The 22,939-nt window shown below is 42.3% G+C and overlaps 1 protein-coding gene across 4 annotated transcripts in view; it reads left to right on the plus strand.

Annotated features, from left to right (window-relative positions):
- Positions 1–22,939, plus strand: part of VWF (von Willebrand factor) — a 153,709-nt gene that overhangs the window by 45,127 nt on the left and 85,643 nt on the right. For all 4 annotated transcript variants that reach the window (XM_086885151.1, XM_086885149.1, XM_086885148.1 and 1 more), the window contains 9 exons: positions 7,168–7,384; positions 9,454–9,576; positions 12,078–12,189; positions 13,953–13,999; positions 16,959–17,095; positions 18,435–18,573; positions 19,205–19,305; positions 21,788–21,983; positions 22,583–22,798. In XM_086885151.1, coding sequence (XP_086741277.1) covers positions 7,168–7,384; positions 9,454–9,576; positions 12,078–12,189; positions 13,953–13,999; positions 16,959–17,095; positions 18,435–18,573; positions 19,205–19,305; positions 21,788–21,983; positions 22,583–22,798 — 1,288 coding nt within the window. The remainder of the gene's footprint in view (positions 1–7,167; positions 7,385–9,453; positions 9,577–12,077; positions 12,190–13,952; positions 14,000–16,958; positions 17,096–18,434; positions 18,574–19,204; positions 19,306–21,787; positions 21,984–22,582; positions 22,799–22,939) is intronic.

Genomic DNA, 22,939 nt, shown 5'->3' on the forward strand with positions numbered 1-22,939 from the left:
ACATTTTGGTCCAATAGACTGCTAACACAAAACTTATTTCTACTTCATGTCCTATCACCTTTGCCTAATTTTGTCACACTGTGTCTGTCTTTCAGCCAATAAACTGAAAGGTCATGTACACACACATCTGTAAATCAAACCCTTCAGTGTCAGTTCTGTTTCCCACATCTAACCACCTTCCCCTTCCCCCCACCCCAACCATTAAACAGATAAACATAGAAAACAACAGCTTTTTTGAGGCTGAAGTGTGAGTTACTGCTGAAGAAATTATGTTACTCAAGAAAGATGTGTTTCAGTGATTCCTGTATAATGAGGTAGTTTATTGCCTTTCTGATTGTGCCAGCAGGGAAGCATCAGCTCTGAAGCCTCTGTGGGCACTGCCTCCCCAAAATATATTTGTGAATATGTTGCAGTTTATATACTTGGGAGTCAGCAGAGGAGGGAGATGCTCCAGCCAGGCTGTTTTTGACAGAGGAGATGTTTTCTGTTGGTGTTCCAAAAGCTCTGTGTCACCAGGCTATTTCCCTTTGTAGGAGGATGTTCCTTCAGCTATGTGTACAGATAGTAGTGCTGATTTATTGAAGAAACACAGAACTGTTTGCCTTGGCCAACTCTGTGACCCCAGAGTTGCTGCATCAACCTTTTTTGTGTCTTTTATAAGTACAAGCAAGTTTCTTGTTTCCCTTAGGGTGTGGATGCAGGCAGATGGTCACCAGCTTGGGGAAGAAAGTAGCTTTGAATATTTACTGAAGCATGTGGTATTGACAGGTTATGACTGTCATGGTAAATTGAGCCTTCATCCCTTGCAGGGTTACAGCTGATTGCATGTACTCTGTTGTAAATCAGAATGGTTTCCTGGGTGCCAGGTTTAGATTTATACCAGAGTAACTGAGGCTGAAATGCAGTTGTTAGTTTCTCACTATTCAAGTCCTGTAGACAGGTATTTGCTAAACAAGACTCAAATAGTTTCTCAAGAGTAGTAGCACTTCTGGAATATATTTGCTCTCCAGCTACCTTGAGTGCTGGTTTCCTAGCTACCTGGAAAAGGCTAAGAATTGGACAAGTTGCCAAGTTCTGGCTCTTTGTACTTCCATTAAGCTTTTGGATGAGGATGCTTCAGATGTGTTGTGAAATTCAGTGAAGGCTGCTCATGCCCCTCAGCACTTCCGCCTCTCTACCTGCAAAACTGGCTGAGGAATTATAGCAGTGATTTCAGGTTAGAAATCTCCAGCTGATGTTTCTTGCTTGGGCAGAGGTAGTGTGTGTGGGCTATTTCTGTCTTGGCTGGGGCAGACTGAACACCTGACTTGAGCAAAGATGTGTGGTGCCAAGCACAGAAGAATGAAGGGTTCCAACCTGGCTGGGGCTTTTTTAGGGACAGGGCTGTTCAACAGGACATGGAGCTTCTGGAGCCAGTCCAGAGGAGGCCGCCATGGTGATTAGAGGGATGGAGCAGCTCTGCTGGGAGGAAAGGCTGAGAGAATTGGGGTTGTTCAGGCTGGAGAAGAGAAGGCTTTGGGGGTGACCTCACTGTTACCTTGCAGTGCCTGAGGGGAACCTACAGGAAAGAAGGAGAGAGACTCTTGACAAGGGCCTGGAGTGACAGGACAAGGAGCAATGGCTTCACAGTGACACAGAACAGGGTTAGATTGGATACTGGGAAGAAAGTACTCTGTGAGGGTGGTGAGGCCCTGGCACAGGTTTCCCAGAGAAGCTGTGGCTGCCCCATCCCTGGCAGTGTCCAAGGCCAGGTTGGATGGGGCTGTTAGCAACCTAGGCTAGTGGAAGGTGTCCCTGCCCATGGCAGCAGGGTGGAGCTATGTGATCTTTAAAGTCCCTTCCAACCCATACCATCCTATGATTCTTTTAACCTGGTTACACCTCTACAGAAGGGGTAGTTCTTGTGACTGGTTGTAGTCCCTGGAATTTTATCTGTTCAGGTGAGTTTAATATTTAGAAAGTGTCAACATTGCAGCTGAGACTGGGGAGTGGCATGCAGGGTAAAATCCAGTCTGATGGGTTGAGTACAACTAAATTGTGTTTTATACAGATGCTGTTAAATATTGATGCTTTGTGGATAAAGTTTTCTTTCCCATAAACTGGATGAAATTATATTCTCTCTCATGTGAGTTCATAAGCTCACAGCATTTAACATTGCCTTAATTTATTCACTGTGCAAGAATAAACACAGCACTATTAATAGAAGTCTGGCCAAAGAAGTGCCTCCTGAAGAATGTAGGGCTTTTTAATAGTGTGCTTTGTTTACTTGCCTCAGCTTCAGGAATGTAAATCTTCTTGGTCTCCCAGCCTCCTTCCCTGCCAGGCAGTCAGCTGTTAGGTGAGGGAAACAACAGCTCTGCTTCAAGGCACTCCTCCCATCCCAGTGCCCCCACACTGGGTAGGTCTGCGGTTTTCTTTACCCTCTCTGTCTGCCCCTTCTCTGGCCGACAGCATCCTTGGAGAGATGGCTTCTGGCTTCTTTCAGCAGGAATTGTAGTGACAGAATGAGGGGAAATGGCTTCACACTGACACAGAGCACGTTTAGACTGGATATTAAGAAGAAATTCTTTGCTGTGAGGTTGGTGAGGCCCTGGCACAGGTTGCCCAGAGCAGCTGTGGCTGTCCCATCCCCGGAAGTGTTCAAGGCCAAGCTGAATGAGACTCTGAACAACCTGGGCTAGAGGAAAGTGTCCTTGCCATGGCAGGAGGGGTTGGAATGAGATGATCTTTAAGGTCCCTTCCATCCCTAACCATTGTATGATTCTATGCAGTGGAATCTGAAAGCCCCGATGCTCCTTTTTCTTCAAATACTAAAAAATGCTGAATAATTAGTTTTTTTAATTTTTTATCTTGTTTAATAGCTCTGTGTTAGCTGAAAAGTGCTGAACCAGCTCACACTCTTACTCCAATGTTGTCAGGACCATTCCCCACCCTCCACCTCTAGAACACACACACAGTGTGATTACCTGCCTTGCCTTGGGATCCAGGGAACATTCCAAACAGGGCAGTGCTGGAGTGGGGCAGAAAGCCTTCCTACCATGCCCTGCCATCTGTAGCTGATGTTTAGTTACCAAAAAGGAGCCTTGCTGTATTGTCTGATCCATTTTTTCACTGGTTTAGTCTGTTCAAAAAAGTGCTGCAATTTAACAGGCTCTAAGATGACCAACAGCATGGGTAACATGGATCTGAAGGCATAAATGGGTGATCTGGAAAACTATAGCAACAAGGCAGCCTTGTAAACAAAAATATGTAATGGTTTAAAGCATTGCAATTGATTACTGTGTTCTTACACATTACTTTTATTTCCTAGATTTCACCTCTAATAGAAATGGTGTGTGGAGGCCAGAGGTCACTGTATTGTTTCCTTTTTTCTTCTCTTATTAGAAAATTATATCTATAGTATATTAGATGTAAAAATTATTGAAATTCAGCTAATTTCTGCTTTTGCTGAAATTCAGCTCTTACTGCAATTGATAAGAAACAGTTCCCCCATTATCCCATGGAATACTTCGATATGTAATAAAGAAATAGCATTCATTCCCAGATCTGAAAACAAATAGAAATTTTCCACTTTGGGACATATATCGTCATGGTTGGGGTCAGAGGCAGGTCCATCAAATGCCCAGAGGTCCAGCCCTGTCCCTGGAAAGTGTTCAAGGCCAGGTTAGCTGGGGCTTGGAGCAATCTGGTCTAGTGGAAGGTGTTCCTGCCCATGGCAGGGGATTGGATTAGAGGCTCTTTAATGTCCCTTCCAACCCAAATCATTATCTACAATATAATAATACATTACATAGGTGACAATGAAGCCCACTATATTTAAAATCTCATTTTTCTTCATCAGATTAATCAGCATTCAAGGGAAGTGATTTATTTCAGTTGTTATTTAGTCTTCTCAAACACACAGCCAGTGTTTGGTGTATTAAACATACTGGGTTTGGATGCTTTTAATTTGGAGAGATGGGATGCTAAATCTTTCTCCATTAAATATATTTTCTGAAAAACTATATATTTGGGGCTAGTTATGCTACCAAAATATACACTTCCTGACTGTTCTGGAGAAACCATATGTGTATCTGCACACCATAGGGTTTGAATTCAAGGGAATGAGAGGGTGTCTGATTTCTTCTGTTATTTTTTAGGCTCTCTCTCTTTAATGGTAATTGTTAAGCTGTAGACAAATGCAGTTCATACAGCAGCAGAAGGAAATGCCACAGAAATGGGAAGAATGTACAGAATTCCACCTCCAGCTCTGTGTGGTGGGCCTGGGGCAGAAAGAAGGTCAGTAAGTTTTGTGATTGCTGAGGATTGCCAGTGCCAGGACCCTGCCAACATATTTAAAGAAACAATTAAAATAGGACTTGTACAGAAGGGAAGGGAGAAATTTCATGACCTTCACCTGCATTTCAGATACTGCAGTCAGTCCTGCTAATTTTAATCTTGCAGCCACCTTTACTCTAAGCACTGTTTCAGCCTGAGGCTTCACTCTCCAGTCTGTTGGGTTTAAGTATTTCTTTGTGTGGAGCAGCTTCCATGAGGAATGTTACAGCAGTGGCTGAGGCTGCCAATATCTAATACTCACCACTGTCCTCAAAACTAAAGAATAAGGACCTCTCTTAATCCAGCCTGACCAGTGAGTTTTAAAGAAAGGAAGGAGTAAAAATAAAAATAAATTGCAGAATGGTTAAAGTTGGAATGGGTCATTGAGTCCAATTCCTTGCTTCCAACAGAGTCATCCCAGGTCAGGCTGCTCAGGTCCTTGTCCACTCACATTTTGAATATCTCCAAGGGTGGTGGTTCTATACCCTCTCTTTGACCATACCCTCATGGTGAATTTTTTTTTTTTTTTGGTATCTATTTGGATTCACCTGTATTTCAGCTAGCTGAGATATGTCATGATAGTTGAGATATGTCTGCAAAATGGGAAGATTTCAGCTATAATTTCTTTCATAAAATCACTGGAAAATCTGATGAAATTTGAATGGCAGGAAAACATTTACATAGTTCACTGCTTTTCTACATATATCACTTGGTTTCTAGATAATCAGCTGGAACTCAGCCTTTAGCTATGCCAATCAGTGAGCAAATCCAAGACCAAAGAACTAGAGGAAAAGAAAAATGACTTAATTTTTTTTTTTGTGTGTAATCTCCTTTATTTTTTAAGTCACTTTCCCATCTAAAATGTTCCTTTTAGTTGAATATACAGTCTGAGTTTTGCTGTTTGAGTTGTTTTAATGGGCTGTTACCTTAAGAAACTTCATTAGCTCAGCCCCCAAATGGGATTGTTGTATATACTGGTTTTCTGCTGCACTTGGTACTATCTGGATCAAGGCTTTGATCCAGGAGTTGCTGTACTGCTCATCCTCTGAATGGCTCTGAGCTCACTTTTGGTTTTATCAGTTTCATCTCCAAACACTGCTTTAATAGCTTTCTTGGCTGCTTCTGTTGTTGTTGCTTCCACCTTTAGGGCACTTTGCAGCTTTCTTGTACTTCTGTGCATCTTAGAGTAGCACCAACCACCATTTATGTAGCTCCTGCTCCCCCCATCTAGTCTTTTTTTTTTCTTTTCCCATCTGATTCAGTATGGTGGGTGCTGTCTGAGCATCAGAATTATTCCAGGCTGGAGCTGAATTTCTGACTTTCACCATGTCCAGCTCTCAGTTAGCACTGTTTTAAGTTCCCTGAGTCCTTTTTCAGAAAGCTCAAAACCTCTTTGCACATGTGGTTTTTCCCTGAGCCCTTTGGTAAACTTGGAATACATTCCCAATGGACTAGACATTTCTGGTTGGTTTGTTTTCGTAAGCAAGAAATTCTGTCTTGGCTCAGACATGTACTAGCTTGAGTTGATCACCTGAACAAAATACCCTTTAGCCAAAATAAAAAGGTATTTTCTACTCAGCAGTTTTCCTATACAGGCACCACAGCTACCATTCAGAGAAGACATCTTGATTTTTTCCTGTGGGGTTTTTTTGCTCTCTATTTTTCAGCTCCCAGAAGATGAGAAAACAAGGTACTTTTTAATTTGATTTTATTTTTTTTACACAGCAGCTTGTATGTACTGTCACCTCTGGTATATGTGAAGTTTTTAGAAGTAATGAATTTTCACTGTGAACCACTCTGAAGAATATGCCCCCCTCTAACCACTGAGTATAATACCTGTGAAATACACCATGTTTACATTTACTTACATAAAACCCTGACAAATAAATAGAAGAAAGTTAGTTTTCAACTCTTTGTTTGCTGGGGTTGTATCAGAAAATTGTTTTTTTCCCTTACCTAAACAGTGTAATCCTTTCAGAAAGTTGCATTGAGCACCTCAGACTCATTGAACTGTGACATGATGTACACAAAAGAGTTTATTTGGGAGCCTCCCCCAGAGAACTTAATTGTATACTAAGTTTTCCTTAGGTTTTGTTTCACATATAGTTAAGTTTCCTTTTAGGTTTCTGCTGTCTGAAAGAACAGGTCTTCATACCCTCCTCCCATCTCCCTGTGCTGTCCTCCCCTCACAGTGGCTGTCACCACACGGATTTAAATCAAGAGAAGAGCAGAACAAATTGCTTTTCTTCCCTGGGCTATTGTTCTCCTATTTATTGCAGCTAAATTGACCTGTTGTGCTTTGGACAAGCCAACAGGAGCAACAGGAATGTGTGGCCAGAAGTGGAAAACAAATTTCATTCCTGGGATTTTAATCAGACTCAATCTTTCCCTCTGACACCTGCTCTGGTTGCTTGTTATCCAAAAGATTATAAGGTTGTTTTTCTTCCTATGTACCTCGGTTCCCCTCTGTTGCTGTGTGCATCTTCCTGGGAATCCAGACACCATCCAGTTCTTTTCTGGGAAGCAAAAGAAGGTAGAATGCCTCCATACTTTTGCTGACTGGCTGACTGACGTGTTTCTATGTGAAACATCCCTTATGTGATACTCCATTCTGTAATACAGTACATTAATGTAGCCATGGATGGGGTGAATGAATGGGTAGAGCTCACTATTAGATCTTGAATATTATCAACTGCTTGGTGGTGTTAAATAAGAGGTGTGATGTTGTTGAACAACAGTGGTGATGGTGTGTTTGGAACAGTTGTGTTTTCTCTCATCTTGCTGAGATTATAGGAAGTAATTTTGTCCTCTTTGCTCTCTCTGTCCCTTTGCCCTTCACTTCTTGTGCAGGGCACCCTGGAAACCTGCCAGCTGCTGAGCACATCTCTGACCTTCTCCCGGTGCCACCATCGAGTGGATCCTGAGCCGTACATCAGCCTCTGTGAGAGGGACATCTGTGCCTGTCCCCAGGGTGTGGACTGTCACTGCCCCACCTTCCTGGAGTACGCGAGGAACTGCGCTCATGAAGGAGTCATCTTGGAGGGGTGGCCTGAGGAGAGCTCATGCAGTAAGCTGTCAGATTTATTCCTAGGCTGCTCATCCTCAATAAGATCATGCCTGTCTTGCAGATTTATGTCCTGCAGCTAAAAGCAGCTGGTGGTTTTTTTAGGAGGTTGGTTCATTTATAGGAAGTGCCTTTGCTCGCTCTCCCCCTCAGCTCTCCATCACCCACCTTTTTCTAGAAGTTTTTGTCCCCAAGCCAGTATTATTTGAATCATCTGTAAAGAAGATCCTGAGCTGTTACGTGTCCCCCTACAGTGTACACAGGTAGTGAAAGCTTATTTGATACACAAAGGTATAGACTAGGATGTTTAGGTGTTATTTCACATATGGTTCAGGTGTATGACATTTTCAAGCCTGTATTTTTAAGTCAGCATCTTAGTGAAATGCTCTCTAACATTTTTGCATAAAGACAATAGTTTCACCCTTTATTTCCTTGAATCAATTGCCTTGAAATCGAGATGTTGCCTTTTCTAAGCCAATTTTTGCCTAGGTTAGAGATCCCGATTGCATTTGAACTGCTGCCTTTATTAGCCCTATTTTGCTGAGTTCAGAGGTCCTGATTGCATCTGTGCTGAGGTTTTGCAACAAGGAAGTGCAGTAGGCTGACTGAGGTGGATTATGTTTACAGAGGAAAAGTCATGTTTCACCTACTGCTGATACCTCCCCTGGAGCACCATGGTTTAATACAGAGCATTCAAAAATAAATTAAAAAAAATCCACTAATACCATGTTCATGGTGATTTTTCTTTTTTCTTTTTTTTTTTTTTTTTTTAGTTACGAGAAAGGACAATTTCCTTGGCATGTTTGTGTAAATTGATTTAATGGGGTAAAACTGTCTGATTTGTACTGACAACACTTGGTTCTCTGGTAAAGATATTCTGTTGAATAATGGTCACTGAACAAAACTGCCTTCAGACTGTGGCTAGGTCAGCAAGATGCTGTCAGCCACTTGTTCTAGGGATTGTACAGTCTGAGTTCTAGCAGTAATTTATTATCTTTCCATTGGGATATAAAAGGGATCTGGTAAAGCTCAGGTCCTTGCTCAGGGTGTGAGCCAGAGAACCCATTTTTGCTGGGGCTCTTTGTATGTCTGATTAAAAGCCAGAAGTGAAATTAGCCTTTCTGTGATCCTAGGAGCTTTAGAGCTCATTTTTAACCCTTGAATTCATGAGCCACAGTTTGTTTTTTTCTCCTGAGTCAGGAAAAAGGGAAGTGTCCTGCTGCCACAGCAGGAGCTTTGTTTTCCATCACCCTTTGTCTGTGCTGTGGTGCTTTCTCAGGGGATGATGATGATGGAGGTATGGAATGCTCTGCTGTGTGGGAAGGGCTCTAGTGCTGGGCACACTGTGCAAGTGTGAATTGGTGCCTAAGCCCAGGGCACCCAGGGCAAGATCACTCCTTCGTTACCCTCCCACCTCTTCAGCAGAGGATTTGCTTGGAAAGGGCAGGCTCTAACCTTTTCTTCCCACTCCATGGCCCCGCAGTCTTGTAGGACATGGTGTGTGTATGTGCATTGAAGAGAAGGAATGGCTGTAGTAGAGTGTGTTTGCATAATGGCCCGGCCTAGATAATGGCAGCAGTGGAGATACCATAGCATGGGTGTTATCCTGAGCTGGTGGTTCTCTGGAAGAAGGAGGATGTGATTTCAGAGTTTTAACTGTCTCCTGGTTCTCCCTGGAAACGTCAAACAAGTTAATTTCACAAATGAGTGGAGTAAGTGCATGGCTTAAAGGTACAAAACCACCATGTCTGTCCAAATTGCTTAGATATTATTGCAAAACTTCTCCCCAGGTTTGATTATTCTTAATGCATTTGGGTTTAGTTATTGACTCAATTTATAAGAGAACAAATTGGCTTTAACCTATGAGTATTTACTATGCTACCTGACAGATGATATTGCAGCAAACTGAAAATAAAATATTTCTAAAATGTTCTGCTTCTAAAAAGAAAGAATCATTTAGAAGCTGACATGACCTTTTCTATCTCTGTGGTACAGCCTTTGATAATAAAGGGATTTGTTGGTTTAACAGTTATTGAGGAATTTGCATTTCTAATTTCTTTTAATTTTTTCAGGGCCAAGATGTCCAGTTGGCATGGAATATAAGGAGTGTGTATCCCCATGCGCCAAAACCTGCCAGAGCCTGAATATCAATGAAGTGTGTCATAGACAATGTGTTGATGGCTGCAGCTGCCCTGGTAATTTATTTACTGGGTTATTTACAGAGAAACATTTGGCAGTCAGGCTACCTATTTTATTAGAATAAGGAAAGCTGTGTCTTCCCTTAAATTTTCTTGAAATCAGAAACACTTCTTTTTTCTAGGACCATGCCCTAGAATAATCCAGTTTCTGTAGTGCCTGTATGCTCACTTCATGAAAGGGCCATTTTTCAGAGCTAGCTAAAAAAGTAAATGTTTCTGTGAAAATCAGTATTTTCAACTAATATTCCAGGGTTGCCTTTATTTCTTGGTGAGGGTCTGCTTGCCCTTGATGTACTCCTGAATTACTTGGGTTTGAGGCAAATACAGTTAGGGGAAGAAACAGCAGAGAATACACTGAAGGAACTTCTTGCAGAAAACCAGTAATGTAGAGCTTGCACTGCAGTTTCAAGAGTCATCTTTATTTAGGTGAATAATTTAATTTATTATTGAATCTTCTAATACAGGAGGTTTGATTGGATTATAGGGAACAGCCCAGCCATGCCAATCTTCCCTTTCTGTCTGTTGTACTTAAAACAACTGCAGGAGGAGAGCTTGATTCCTGGCTCCAAAGCTTCACATGCTTCCATTTCTAGTTGGTTTTTTTTGTTTGTTTGTTTGATTTTGTTCATTGGATGCTTTGTTTTGAATAGGATATCTGTATTTCACCCTGTCTGGGTTTTGTGAACGCACAGAGGTGTTTAGTGTCCCCTTGTACAAGATGCCAAGTGCGATGGAGGATTGCAGAGATTTGCTTTCCAAAACAAGGCAATAATGACAATGTCAGCCTCGTTTGAGAAGTCACTGCATTAAGTGGCAGTTTCCCATTCAGCTGCCAGTCTCTTCCTCTTTGGAGGTTCAAAGGTGTGGCAGAACTTGTGAAGGTGCACATGGAGGGTGACAGGTGACGTAACCAGACTCTGGAGATTATTTGGTTGTAAAGGATCATGCTAGTGTATTCGTGCAGTCCTGGAAGTGTTGGAGAGAGTTGAAGTAGATAAATCCTCTGGCTGCACAAGAGCTCTTGCTGTATCTTTCCTTTGGTAGATACATTGGTCTGTCCAGCACGGGAGAACTCTAAGGAGAGAGGAGCTGAGGAGCTGAGAAGCAGGAGCTCCTTTACAGAAAGGGTAAAGGGTTTGAGAATAACAGTCAGTAGTTCAAAACTTTTACTGCTATTAGTTGCACAGCCAGAAGGGAAGAACCTGGATTTGAGTTTGATAGAAAACCAGGAGGATCTGACAGATGACTAGAGGGATTTTTGATGAGGATTCTACCTTCACTTAGCTTCTCTCCAGTTCCCCAAGAGCAAACAGGATCTGAAAGACTGAAGGATGTTTGACAAATGTTTTATTTTATTTTATTATTTTTTTCCGTTCCCTTCCTCCATTAAATGCCTCTCATGGTTACATTAATTGTTGTAAATGGAATTACTCTTGCCAGGAAAAAAAGGCAGGCATTCTCTTTTCTTTTGCTGTCTGGAGAACCACAGCACTCTTAAATACTCAGATTTTGTTGTGATTCTCTCTCACTGGAAGGATTTTCTCATCAGCTAAGATCTTTCCATGCAGCTCTATGAGAAAAATAGGAGAAAGGAGACTTACCTGGGTCTTGCTGTCAGTGATGACTGCTGCTGCCAGGGAAAAGAGCCAGAATCTCTGCAGGCAAGTGGAAGGAGTCCCTCAAAGAGAAGGAAGAGGGGTGTCCAAGAAAAAAAATGTTTTGCTACAGCAGCTCTTTTGAAAATGGGAGGAATATCAGCTATCTCTCAATATAGAGATTGAATAGAAAACACTAAAAACTAGCAATAGAAGCAAGGACAAGTTTCTACCTTAGAAGTCTTGTAACTCTTTTGTGTATCTGTTTATACTTGGAGAATAAAAAACTCTCTCTACAGAACAGGTAAATATAGTTGTGTAAAAGGCTCAGCAGCTGTACCCAAGTTGGGAAGTCGGACCTTTTGTGTTTTGCTTCTGCAGAAGTTCAGAAGTGGCTTCTTTCTCTCAGTCTCTCTCTGCTAGATTTACATGGTGTCCAAATTTGTTTCTTCATTCCCCATTTTGCCTCATCTTTGGTTCTCTTATGACAAATACAAGGCCTGTGTGGACACCCTTTACTGCAGCCAGTGAAGTTCATGGTTTTTCCAACAGTCAGGTCCCTGACCAGCTCTTTGACTGTGCTCCCTGTGTTTGATTGTTCTATGCCCCAACATGTGTTCTGGACCTGAGGATGTGCTAAGCAAAGAGCTTTTCTGGGAGCACCAGGAATGCTTTGTTCAGCACGTCTGAGGGAGAGGCAGCACCAGAAGGAAAGCAGACACCTGCCCCTGTGAGGCTTTTTGGCAAGCCTCATTCCTTTTTATTGCAGTCTGTGACTAAGTAAGGATAATAATGCATATGAAGACTTGGCAAAGCATATGAAGAGCAAGAAAATCTAATTGTATTTATGTTTCTGTCCCTGTGTGTATGACATGGGTGTCTGATGCTACCTGACCTATCCAGAGGGCCTGCTCCTTGATGGTGAACACTGCATTGAAAGCTCTGACTGCTCCTGCATCTACTCTGGAAAACATTATCCTTCTGGCTTCACCATCTCCCAGGACTGCAACTCATGGTAAACCCTATACTGCTCTGGTGTTGTTACTGTAGATAAGTGCTGCACACTAGTCTGTGACTCTTTTGCAATATCTTTCTAGAAATCTCTCCGCCTTTAAAAAATTTCCTTTCACTGGCAAAGGACTTGCTTTCTTATTGGAATTTCCAGCCCCTTCCAAGAAGTGAGCTGTTCACAAAGGCAAAATCAGTTCTGTTTTTAAAGGGATATTTGATCTGATAGAACAACATGAAGGTCACACTCCTTCAGAGAGCAGAGAACTACCTGTTTCCTGTGGATAAGACAGACCAGCAGGTTCCTATGTCTGGGTAGTGTCAGCGGTGGTGTCTTTTGTTTTGATTTCCTACATGTATTTAACCTCTAAACCCCATTTCTTTCCAAGAGGAGTTAGCCTAAGGCATGTCCTTGGAACTTGTCACAGGGCTAATGAGTCTTCCTAGCATGGCTCATGATTTTTCTTTGGAATGCTACTCCTGTGTAGCAGGAGACTGGAGGGGAAAACCGGCGCTTAAAAAAAGGAAGAGGGATTAGTCACATATTCCTGATATGGTTTTGTGTTCAGTGTGGACATATTTGTGCAAAGAGTTCAGACAGCCCTTTCCTCAGAGGCTTCCAAGTAAAGCACAGAAGGAGGACTCAGTGAAGACCATGATATGCAGAAGAGAGGTGGTCTGTGCATCATCCCTGTTAATCAGAAGCTTTTCATTACCTGCACCACATGTCCCAGACTGCAAATCATAACCATGACATTAGCATTTTGTCTTTTTTCCTGGAGTCCTCTGCATCTTTGAGCTTGGCCACATTGTTCTACTTTGGTGCTCTTGGGAGATGAGTGTAGCCTGACAGGCTGCGTTTTTTATTGCTTGTGTTTTGTTATTGCTTCCTGTTATTCAAACTTGATGCTGCTGTGGAGAACGCGTTTCCAGTGACTCTGCATTTAATATCCTCAATAATCTTCCTCCCCACAAATGGTTTTCAAGGGCTGGGATAAGTAAAGGGATGAAAAGAATATAGTAGCTCTTGAAACAAAGAGTGCAGAGAGGCTTGTGGAAGACACTGGAGGAGATCACAGCAGTGGAGTTTGGCATAAGAAGAAGAAAAGGGAAATAGATTTGTTTAAGGGCTAATGAGGGAACTTTCTCTGCCTAAAATTGGGGCCAAACCCTTCCCAGAGGCAAACAGCAAAATGTTATGAAGCAATGGACACAAGCTGCAAAGGAAATTCTCTTGACACAAAGGAAAATTCTTCTCTCTTCCCCAGTGCTGTACTGGAACAGCTGCTCAGAGAGGCTGTGGGACCTTATCTTGGATATTTCTAAACTCAAATGGGCAAGGTCCTTGCCCACTTGATCCAGCTTTGTCATTACTTTCTCTGATTTGGGATTGTAGTAAATGATTTTTCTAGAAGTCACTTCAAACATTTTTTTCCCTGTGATTCTGTTGTATTGATAGATATACCTTGAGAATTCCATTGAACTCATTCCTCATCAGTGGAATTTATCTGAAAACTGTTAAACACAGAGCTTTGGCAGGGAAAAACAGAAGTCCTTGAGTTCTGCAACCACACCCATTCATATTACCAGGAGTAGCTGTCAAATGATGGGAAGAAGGGATGAATACATTAAGAAATGAGGTTATAGGAGATGGAAGGGATTTTGGGGACTGATCTAACTTGGGACATTTTCAGTTTTTTTGGAAAAATTGCACAACAGAAGATTTATATTCATGTGCTCTTGCCTGACTTGCTTCTATCTCTTTCCTAGCATTTGTCGACGAAGCACATGGATCTGCAGCAATAGGGAATGCCCAGGTACGCTGACTTTACTCTTTTCAGGTTTTGATAAGTAAGCCTTGCCTACATCACTCCCACTCATGCCCCACTTATATTTTTTTTCACCCAAAAAAGCAAATCTTTGCTCTTCCTTGCTTTCTCCAGTACAATCCAGTCGGGATCCTACTTTTAAGTTCTTCTCCTGAGACAAGTCAGACATTGCCCTGTATGGTTTATGTGTAGCCATGAAAAATCCTGTTTGGTTGGAAGGACAGTTCCTGCTTTGATTACTTAGTTTGCCAATTATAAGGGTCTGTATGTTCTGAGAATTGGCTTTCAGAGGAAGTAGAGATAGAGGAACACTCCTAGCTTTCTTTGACCATGTACAATTCCTCATTGTACCTTATTGACCATGACAATTCCCTCATGGTCATATTGTGGGTGGAAGAGCTACAGGCCCAGGGAGAAAGTGGCTTCCCTGCCTTCCATGAGTACTGGCAGATTGGAGAGGCAGCTCTGCAGATGCAGACTGGGGTTATGGCTGGACAGGAAAAGATCGGATCTGGGGGCTTCGGTGTTTTTTTAAGATGAGACTCTCATGTTCAGATGCACATGTTAAGATGTGCAACCCTTGTAAATTAAGGGAATTGCAACAGTCTTAAAAAAGTCTGTCTTTTTCTAGTAACATGAAACTTGCCTGACCCATCAATGCTCCGTTTCCTCCTGCTTTAGACCAAAAGAAGACTTCCACCAAAGTATCAACACTTAAAGAAGAGGATGGGGGGTGGTGTATGCAAATATTCAAAATGGAGATGGCATTTTTAGTGAGCCATCCTTTGTGCTTGTTCATTAGAGATCTCTCCAAGTGCAGAGAATCTCATTGGCTAAAACACAGACTCAAGGACACAGCCCAGGCTGATTCATTACATCTTTAAGCTAATGGGCAGTAGCATGATTATAAACAAGAAATAAATAGGTGCTAACTATTTCTAACTTCAGTTTTCCCTTAGGTTCTAGCTTTTAATTGCCTTACTGTCCAGGCTGTGATGAATACTCCCTGGGCCATACTTTTATCCTTAACTCCAGCCGCATTTTCTTCATATTGATTATAAAAGTGAAGATAAAAGTGGTATTGAGGCTTGCAAACAGATGTTGATATCCAGCTCTGTGCAAGAGGCAATATAGCATTGCAGCCTTTTTCTGAATTGGGAAGCTGTCCCAAATGAGCAGAAGTGGAAAAGAAAGGCAGCTTATTTTTGTACCTTCTGCAAATATATCTGAATCTAAATCTAAATGCTAGGCTTGTTCAAGACTGAATATTGTATACCTACAGCTGTTGTACATGTGCCAGCTAAAAACTCTATAAATTGTACTGAGACAGTATGGGAGGGCAGCAAAGTCTCCCAGAGTAGCCAAATTTATATAGTAACCTGTGCTGTTTGTCTGCTTGAAGTAATACTGCAGCATATTTTCATTGTTGGTTAGTTACCCCAAATATTTCTAAAATCATATGTCCAGAAAATTTATGTAGTTACTCATATAAACTCTAGGTAGTTCTGTTTTCCTTTTGACCAACTTTTTTGCCATGAAGGATTGCTTTCATATTGTGGGAATGAATTGCCCAGCTGGAAGTTTGGTGATAAGGTGAATCCACAGCTGGAGCTGACTGGCACTACCAAGAGGTATATATTATATATATTCATAATTATATGCTGATATAATGCATATAATTATGAAGACAGAAGGTTTCAGGAAATTTCATGGGATGCATTACATCAAATGGAATAGACAGAGGGACCCATAGGAAAAGACTTGGCCACAGAAAAGAAATTTCCCTTTCAGGAGCAATACCAAAGGCTGGGACTTGTCTTGGATAGCAGTCCTCAGTTCTCTGCTACAAATCTGTTTTCTTGTTTCCTTGTTGCAGAGAATGCCCTGGAAATCAAACTCCAAGGGATGATGAACATCAAGGGGGTGCTGGACTTCTCTTAGGGGTGAATCAGAGCTGTGCAAGGCTGAGAATCCTCAGGATCTGTGCTTTAGCATCAGCTGGTTTAAGATAGTAAACACTAAATAATAGGCTGAAGAGGGAAATTTCCACATGATGTACATTAGATAGATCTTCTGTGGGACTCAAAGGCAGTGAAGACAGAATAAGTCATGGAGCTGACCTTCCAGCTTGTAAAGTTTAACCTTTCTCCAACCTTTGTCTGGTGGTGGCCAGTGTAGGCCCAGCACTTGAATTTTGTTCTAGATGAGGAAGTGGCTGCCCACCTTGTTTGCCATGGGATCATCTCTAAGTGTGATGGTCTCATATGGAAGATTTTCTCTGCAAGCTCTGTGGAGTTGGAGCCTCCTGTATGTTTGCATGATGGGGTACTAAATCCCAGCTGTGGTATCTGGATACCACCTTTCTGGAAATGAAAGGCCACAACTTACCAAAACACCTTCAAATGTTGATAAGTTCAAATAGGTCCTTTTTCTAGTAGAAAGGTGGTCAAGCCAGGCCTTCACATTATCCTGTGAGGACTTTAGATGTAGCTATTGTTACTATAGAATTATTTTTAACTTTCTGTTAGTTGAGATGATGTTCAGGGTTAAGACCAACATAAATTCTACGCCTGGAAGGGTTCCCACAGAAATGATCTTCCAGCTCTTCATTCTCATAAGCTATTTTATGTTAAAACTACTTACTGATATTCAAGGCATCCCAACAAAAGAATACAGACTTTTCCATACACACAAATTTCAGCTCTTGACTGCAATTTATTCTGTGTTCCCCAGCTGTTGTTGGTTCCTCTGTTACTACTGGCAGTGCCTTACAGAAATAAAGAGAGAGATAAGGATCTTGCTGGTGCTTTCTGGTCTGTGGGGAGCTTGGGCCTTGTACAACCTGTTCCACCAGGGCTGTTCTTCCCCCTCAGAGGCTTGTGGGGGTTGAGCAGGATTTTGTTCACAACTGGCACTGGGATGATTAATGACCTTTTGCTTTTTCCAGGGGAATGCTCTGTCACTGGCCAGTCCCATTTCAAAAGCTTTGACAACAAGTATTTCACCTTCAGTGGGATTTGCCAGTACTTATTTGCCAAGGATTGTGTGGAAAATTCCTTCTCTGTGATCATCGAGACAGTGCAGGTAACAGCAGCCCTGGCTGGTGGCTCTGTGCACACTCTTGAGAGGGAGGGCAGGGCTGTGGGACTGTGACATAAATTGCAGATGCACAGGCCAGCAGAAGTAATTTCCCTAGAGATAATTAGTTTAAATAACAGATGCAGTCTTTCTCCTTAGTTAATAAATGTTTTACTTCTCCTTACCACCATTCCCAGGAGCCTGCCTGGGGATGGAGACTTGTGATGAGCTTTGGAGAACGGGCTCTCACCGACTCTGCCAGCTGAGCAAACAAACAGAGGCGAGGATGCACCCCTTGTGAAGCACTCTGGCTGCTGGTGCCTCCTTAATGCCTGTGGGGAAAGGACATTTCCTTGGACACCAAGGAGAGCACACTGGCAGAGCAGTATCTTGAGTCACTTCCCATTTAGTCAGATTGGCTAGTAATTTTTTGTACTCAGACAGCAGCTCCTGACTTTCTTTACTGCCTCCCCTGATGGATGTGTGAGAGGCAACTGCAGAGAGGCAGGAAAGTGAGCCAGGCTAGTGCAGGGAGGGCTGGAGACTCTGAAAGGGGTTGTCACAGGGAGTTTTACATAGTCATGAAATGAATTGACCAGTTGTGCTTGGGAAAAGGTGACCAAATCTGGAGACTGAAAAGGACCCTGAAGGAAGCAGAGGGGAAGAAAGGGATGGGGACAGAGGAACTGAAGGGCAGGGAGAGGAGCAATGGAGACAGGAGACTGACAGGAGGGAAGGGGAGTGTCCTGCAGCACCAGGGAAGTTGCAGGCTTTGGAGAAATGGGCTGTGGCAGTTCTCAGTACCTTCTACATCTGTCTCCTGCATTAGAGAGCTCTGATAGTGCAGCTCTGAGGTCATTGGTGCTTGGGAACCTGTAGGACAAGTTTCCACTGAAACTTCCCTTTCGAAACCAGGGAGGTGACGTGGGGCCCCCACAATCCCTGTTCCTCATCTGGATATCCCACAGCCAGGAAAATAAACACCCCAGGAGTCTCAGGTAGTGTGAGCTGCGTTGCTGTTTCCCAGGCTGTGTGGGTCAGGTGGCCTTCCTGCCCCTGCCACAGCTGTGGGCCTGGTAACTACCGTGGGTCACTCCCAGGGGTCTGGTTGAATACCCACAGATCCCTTTCCAAGTTCTGAGAAAGGGAACTCAGCCCTGATGTGTGATAAGTGGGATAATGGAGGGAAGGCTGCCAGCCTGCTGTTGTGGGATGCAGAAACCAGATCTATAAAACCAGTGTGACACTCAGCACCTCTCAAATTAGATGTCAAAATGCCTTCTGGGACTAAGTCTCCAAGAAAGTGAAAACTTGATGTTTGAGGCAGATTTTCCCTTCTCTGCAGTGTGCAGATGATCCTGATGCCGTGTGCACTCGCTCAGCTTCTGTCCGGATCCAGGATATGGACAACAGCATAATTAAAATGAAACACGGAGGAGGAGTTTCGCTGAATGGACAGGACATACGTATCCCTTTGCTGCAAGGTGTGTTCACACAGGCTGACTCTGGCCAGACACTGAAAGGTTCCTATTTCTTAGTGGCTCCTAACCACTCCTATAAAGTAGTGGTTTCAGACATGCCTTAGGCCAGCTCAGTCAAAGAATGTTTTCAATGCCAAACTCTCACTTGCAGTTTCTTCTAGAAGTTCTGTCATTTCAGCTTCTCTCCGTGCATCTGACACATCTTGACTTGGCTTCTCTAAAATCAGGAGAATTAAGCTGGTCTGCACTTGTGATATTTGTGAAAACCACTGTTAGTCTATTCTTTTTGAAGTTACTATTTTTCAAGCAGAAGCTTGAAATCATGGAATCAACAGAATTATTTGTTTTGGACCTTAAATATCATCTTGTTCCAACCACCCCTGCCATGGGCAGGGACACCTTCCACTATCCCAGGCTGCTCAGAGCCTCATCCATCCTGGCCTAGAGCCACTTCCAAGGATGACAGAGCTACAGCTTCCCTGGGCAACCTGTGCCAGGGCCTCCCCACCCTCACAGGAAAGGATTTATTCCCAATATCCAATCTAACCCTACTCTGTGTCAGTGTGAAGCCATTCCCTCTTGTAGTGTCACTACATCTTGTAAAAGCTCACTAGCACCCTGTGGTTGCTTTCAGGTGCCCTCCGTGTCCAGCACATGGTGAGGAGTTCAGTTCGCCTCACCTATGGGGAAGATCTGCAGATTGACTGGGATGGTCATGGTGAACTCCTAGTGAAGGTACTTTTTCTGTCTGTTTTATTTCTGCATGTTTGCCCCCTCACGCATTCCACCCAAATATGTACAAAGATTTTCTTGTCTAAAGTCAGAAATTGCTTTGTGTTGCATGTTAGAAATTCCTTTCTCTTTTGCTACCCCCAGAGTGATATACAGGTCTTTTTGTGTTCCAGAAACAAATACTTCATCTTACAGCAGCTTGGTAGAATTTTTTTTTTTGTGTGTGTGTGTGTGTGTGCGTGCAATGACAGCTGTTATAAGCCACAAACAGTTTTGTGTTTCGTTCAGCAGATACCCTCCAAACTGGAGTTTTGTTTTTATTTGCTTTGACTGCCCTGTCTAAAACAACGGATGTGAACGACTTAAAACAAGGGAAGAAAGGCCTCCAGGGACACAGTTACTCATAATTTCCAGGAAATAGAAATCAGCTGATAGAAGATGTGTTGTGTGCGCCTTCTACCGTGAGGAACGTTTGAAGTCAGCCTTGATTAACAATTAGGTTTTGTCAGTGCTATAGACACAGCAGAGTATAGAAATACCCAAGCCAGGTTTAACAAAAATGATCTGTAAAGAAGCTGTAACCACAGCCCTGTTGCCTTTGGACTCCCCTTGTAGTAGGGGTCTGCTCACAGAGAGGAGTTTTGCCAAGAAAACCAGTTTTTCTGGGATTTTCTGCCAAGTGTTAAACATTGCCCTCCTTGAACTATGGCATTACTTTTGCATTCTCCTTGCCTGCCCCAAAATCTGGCTTAAATGTCATGTCTGGCACGGCACAAAGGGTTATGAAAGCCAGTTCAGAACTGAGTTCAAGAGTTGAAAAGAAAACAGATAAGAAAGGTCTGGAATAATTTTAGAAAGTATCTGGGTTTGTGGTTGTTGTTTTAATTTAACCTGTATCTCTGTGCTCTGAGGGCCCTAAAAGTTCTTTTAGGACTTAGAATAATTCACTTCTGTCCCTTTGCACGTCTCAGAAGTTTTGTCTTTCTTCAGTATTTAAAGTATTTTTCTCCCTGATCATAGATCCATATAACCTGGCAAAGCTTTTGTCCCACTGAAAACAAACCTCATTTTCTGCTCCAGATAGTCGTAAGAGCAGTGGAAGTTTCTCCAGTTGTCTGCTCCTTCCCGTACTGGGCATCTAAAGCATCTCTTTAATTGCTTTTGGAGAGTTATTTTATCCTGGATTTGTAGACTGACCTGTTGCCAAGTATTGCTGACAATTGGAGGAAGTGATACACTTCCATTACCTTGTTCTGGCAAAAATTCTTCCTGTGTTCCTCAAGAAGGCTCCCCTTTCTGTGACTGCCTGATATTTGTGATTTGAGCTTCCACTCCAAAATACATCACAATTTGGACTTGTGTGAGTCATTGCTCCATCTGCAGAGCACATGAAAGAGTAGAAATACTCTTAGTAGTAAGAATATTTGTCCTCTAATTGTTCTTTTTGATGCTTCATGTTTATTCTCTTGACCCCTGTGTTTGATTGCTGGGTAGTATTAGGTTGTATTTGGGAGGATACTTTTTATTTTTATTTATACAGAAAACCAGTTTTCTTTAAAAATGTGGATTTTTCTAACTTTTTTTTGTTTGTTTTGCTGGTTACTCCTGCAAGCCTACCTAAACTAGCAGTCAACTACATGGAAACCGAGGGCTAATGTAGCATCAAAGCTCCTGAGTAGTTGATAGTGTTTGTAATGTACCAGAGCTTTACTCCTAACAGAAACTGACAGTTCCTACTAAAATAAAAGGTATTGGTGCCTTTGTGATGCAGATGTTGCTTAGGAGATTTCTCCCTGTTTACCTCTAGGTTTAGGGTCACCTTTCAGCTGCCCCTTGATTTGCAGCAGGAATAAAACAGGGTGAAAAGTGCATCTGCTCTGTGGGTTGTTGGAAATTCTGCTTTTAGTGTGCCCGAAATTCCTCTGGGCAGGAGGGCATCTCTAATGTGGGGTAGCTTTAGGGGTATTAGTTTATATCCTTTTATTCAGAGTCCTCAGTGTTGAGGGACACATCTCCAATATTGCCTCAATTTTGTGATAAAACAGCCAGTTTAAATTTCCTTCTAATTTTCCTTTAAAATGTGAAATGCTCTCAGATGCAGTCTCTTTCCTCAAATTGCCATGGGAATTACATTAAAAAAATGCAACCCCCACTGTTGCCCTGCTTATTTATATGAAGGAAGGGGGAGAATAGCGAAAGACTAAACTGGAATGCTGATCAAGGCATAAAAATAAGCTATTTTGCTCTTAGTCACCCTCTGAAATTCACTGTACTGTGCAAAAATTGTCCTGCTGCTACTAATAGTAGCATTTTTGTTAGAAGTTTGAAAATACAGTACAGTGGCATTGTGTCTGTAGTATTTTGATGTATGCTTGAGAATTTTCTTGAATATAAAATTGTCCATGGTTCATTCCTTAAAAAAAAAATCTTGCTCTACGTGGTAACCTGTTCTGGAAGATGACCAGGCTGATGTTGTGTTCCTTAGGTGTCTTCAGTCTACTCTGAAAGAATGTGTGGGCTGTGTGGAAATTACAATGGAAACCAAGGGGATGATTTTCTTACGCCTTCTGGCATGGTGGAATCCCTTCTGGAAGACTTTGGAAACTCCTGGAAGCTCAATGCAGACTGCCAGGACTTGTTAAAACAAGACAGTGACCCCTGTAATCTCAATCCTCGTTTAGGTACTGAACTCTATCCAAAATTAACGGGTGCGGCAAATGGTGATCTTGCATTTACATAAAAATAAAAAGGAAAAGAAAGAAAAAGAGAAGAAGCTAATTTTGCTTACATTACCACCAGGGTGGTGGTAATAGATGTTTTTAAAAACCCAATAAACAACAGAAACAAAAAAACCCAGCACACAGAGACTTGTGTTGATGCAGGCTTCCTAAGGAAAATGTAATATTTTGTGAAAATCAAAAACAAAAATTAGCTTAATTTTGCAAATATAAAAAGGCAGCAGAAAGCAAAGGCCCTGTAAAAGGAATTACAGCACCAGAAATAGTGCTAACAGAATATAAAAGCATTGCTTTTCCTTGATTTGCTTTACTAGTGAAACATTATTCTTTCAGTAGAGCTCATGATGTATGAGCTATGGTGCTATCTGTGCCTGCATGATCCTGTTTTATTCTTGTGTGGTTTTTTTCTTTTTTTCTTTCTTTTTTTTTTTTTTTTCTTTTTTAAAAGGAAGAGAAAATGCTTAGCGTGTCTTTTCTAGCTTTCCATGAAAGCCACTTGGATTGATTGATTCAGCGTGAGCATGTCCTTTTTCTCTTTTTAGCCAAATATGCTGAGGATACCTGCTCAATTCTTATGTCTCCTGCCTTTGAACTTTGTCACCATGAAGTCAGTCCCACTCCCTATGTGAAGAACTGCCGCTTCGATGTTTGCTCCTGCTCCAGTGGCAAGGATTGCCTGTGCTCTGCCATTGCTAATTATGCAGCAGCCTGTGCCAGGAAGAACATCCTGATCCAGTGGAGACAACCTGACTTCTGCCGTAAGTGCAGTGCTACTCAAACCCCCTTGTTTTCCTCATCCTGAAGGAATTTTTCTAGCAATGTTGGATGAAAGATCTAGAATGAAAGGTCAGATTTTGCTTATGGCAAATGATGAGAGTAAATCTTTCCTTCACACTGGT

Source organism: Cyanistes caeruleus, chromosome 4, assembly GCF_971803275.1.
Source record: "Cyanistes caeruleus chromosome 4, bCyaCae1.hap1.1, whole genome shotgun sequence".
In the NCBI taxonomy this organism is placed as follows: Eukaryota; Metazoa; Chordata; class Aves; order Passeriformes; family Paridae; genus Cyanistes; species Cyanistes caeruleus.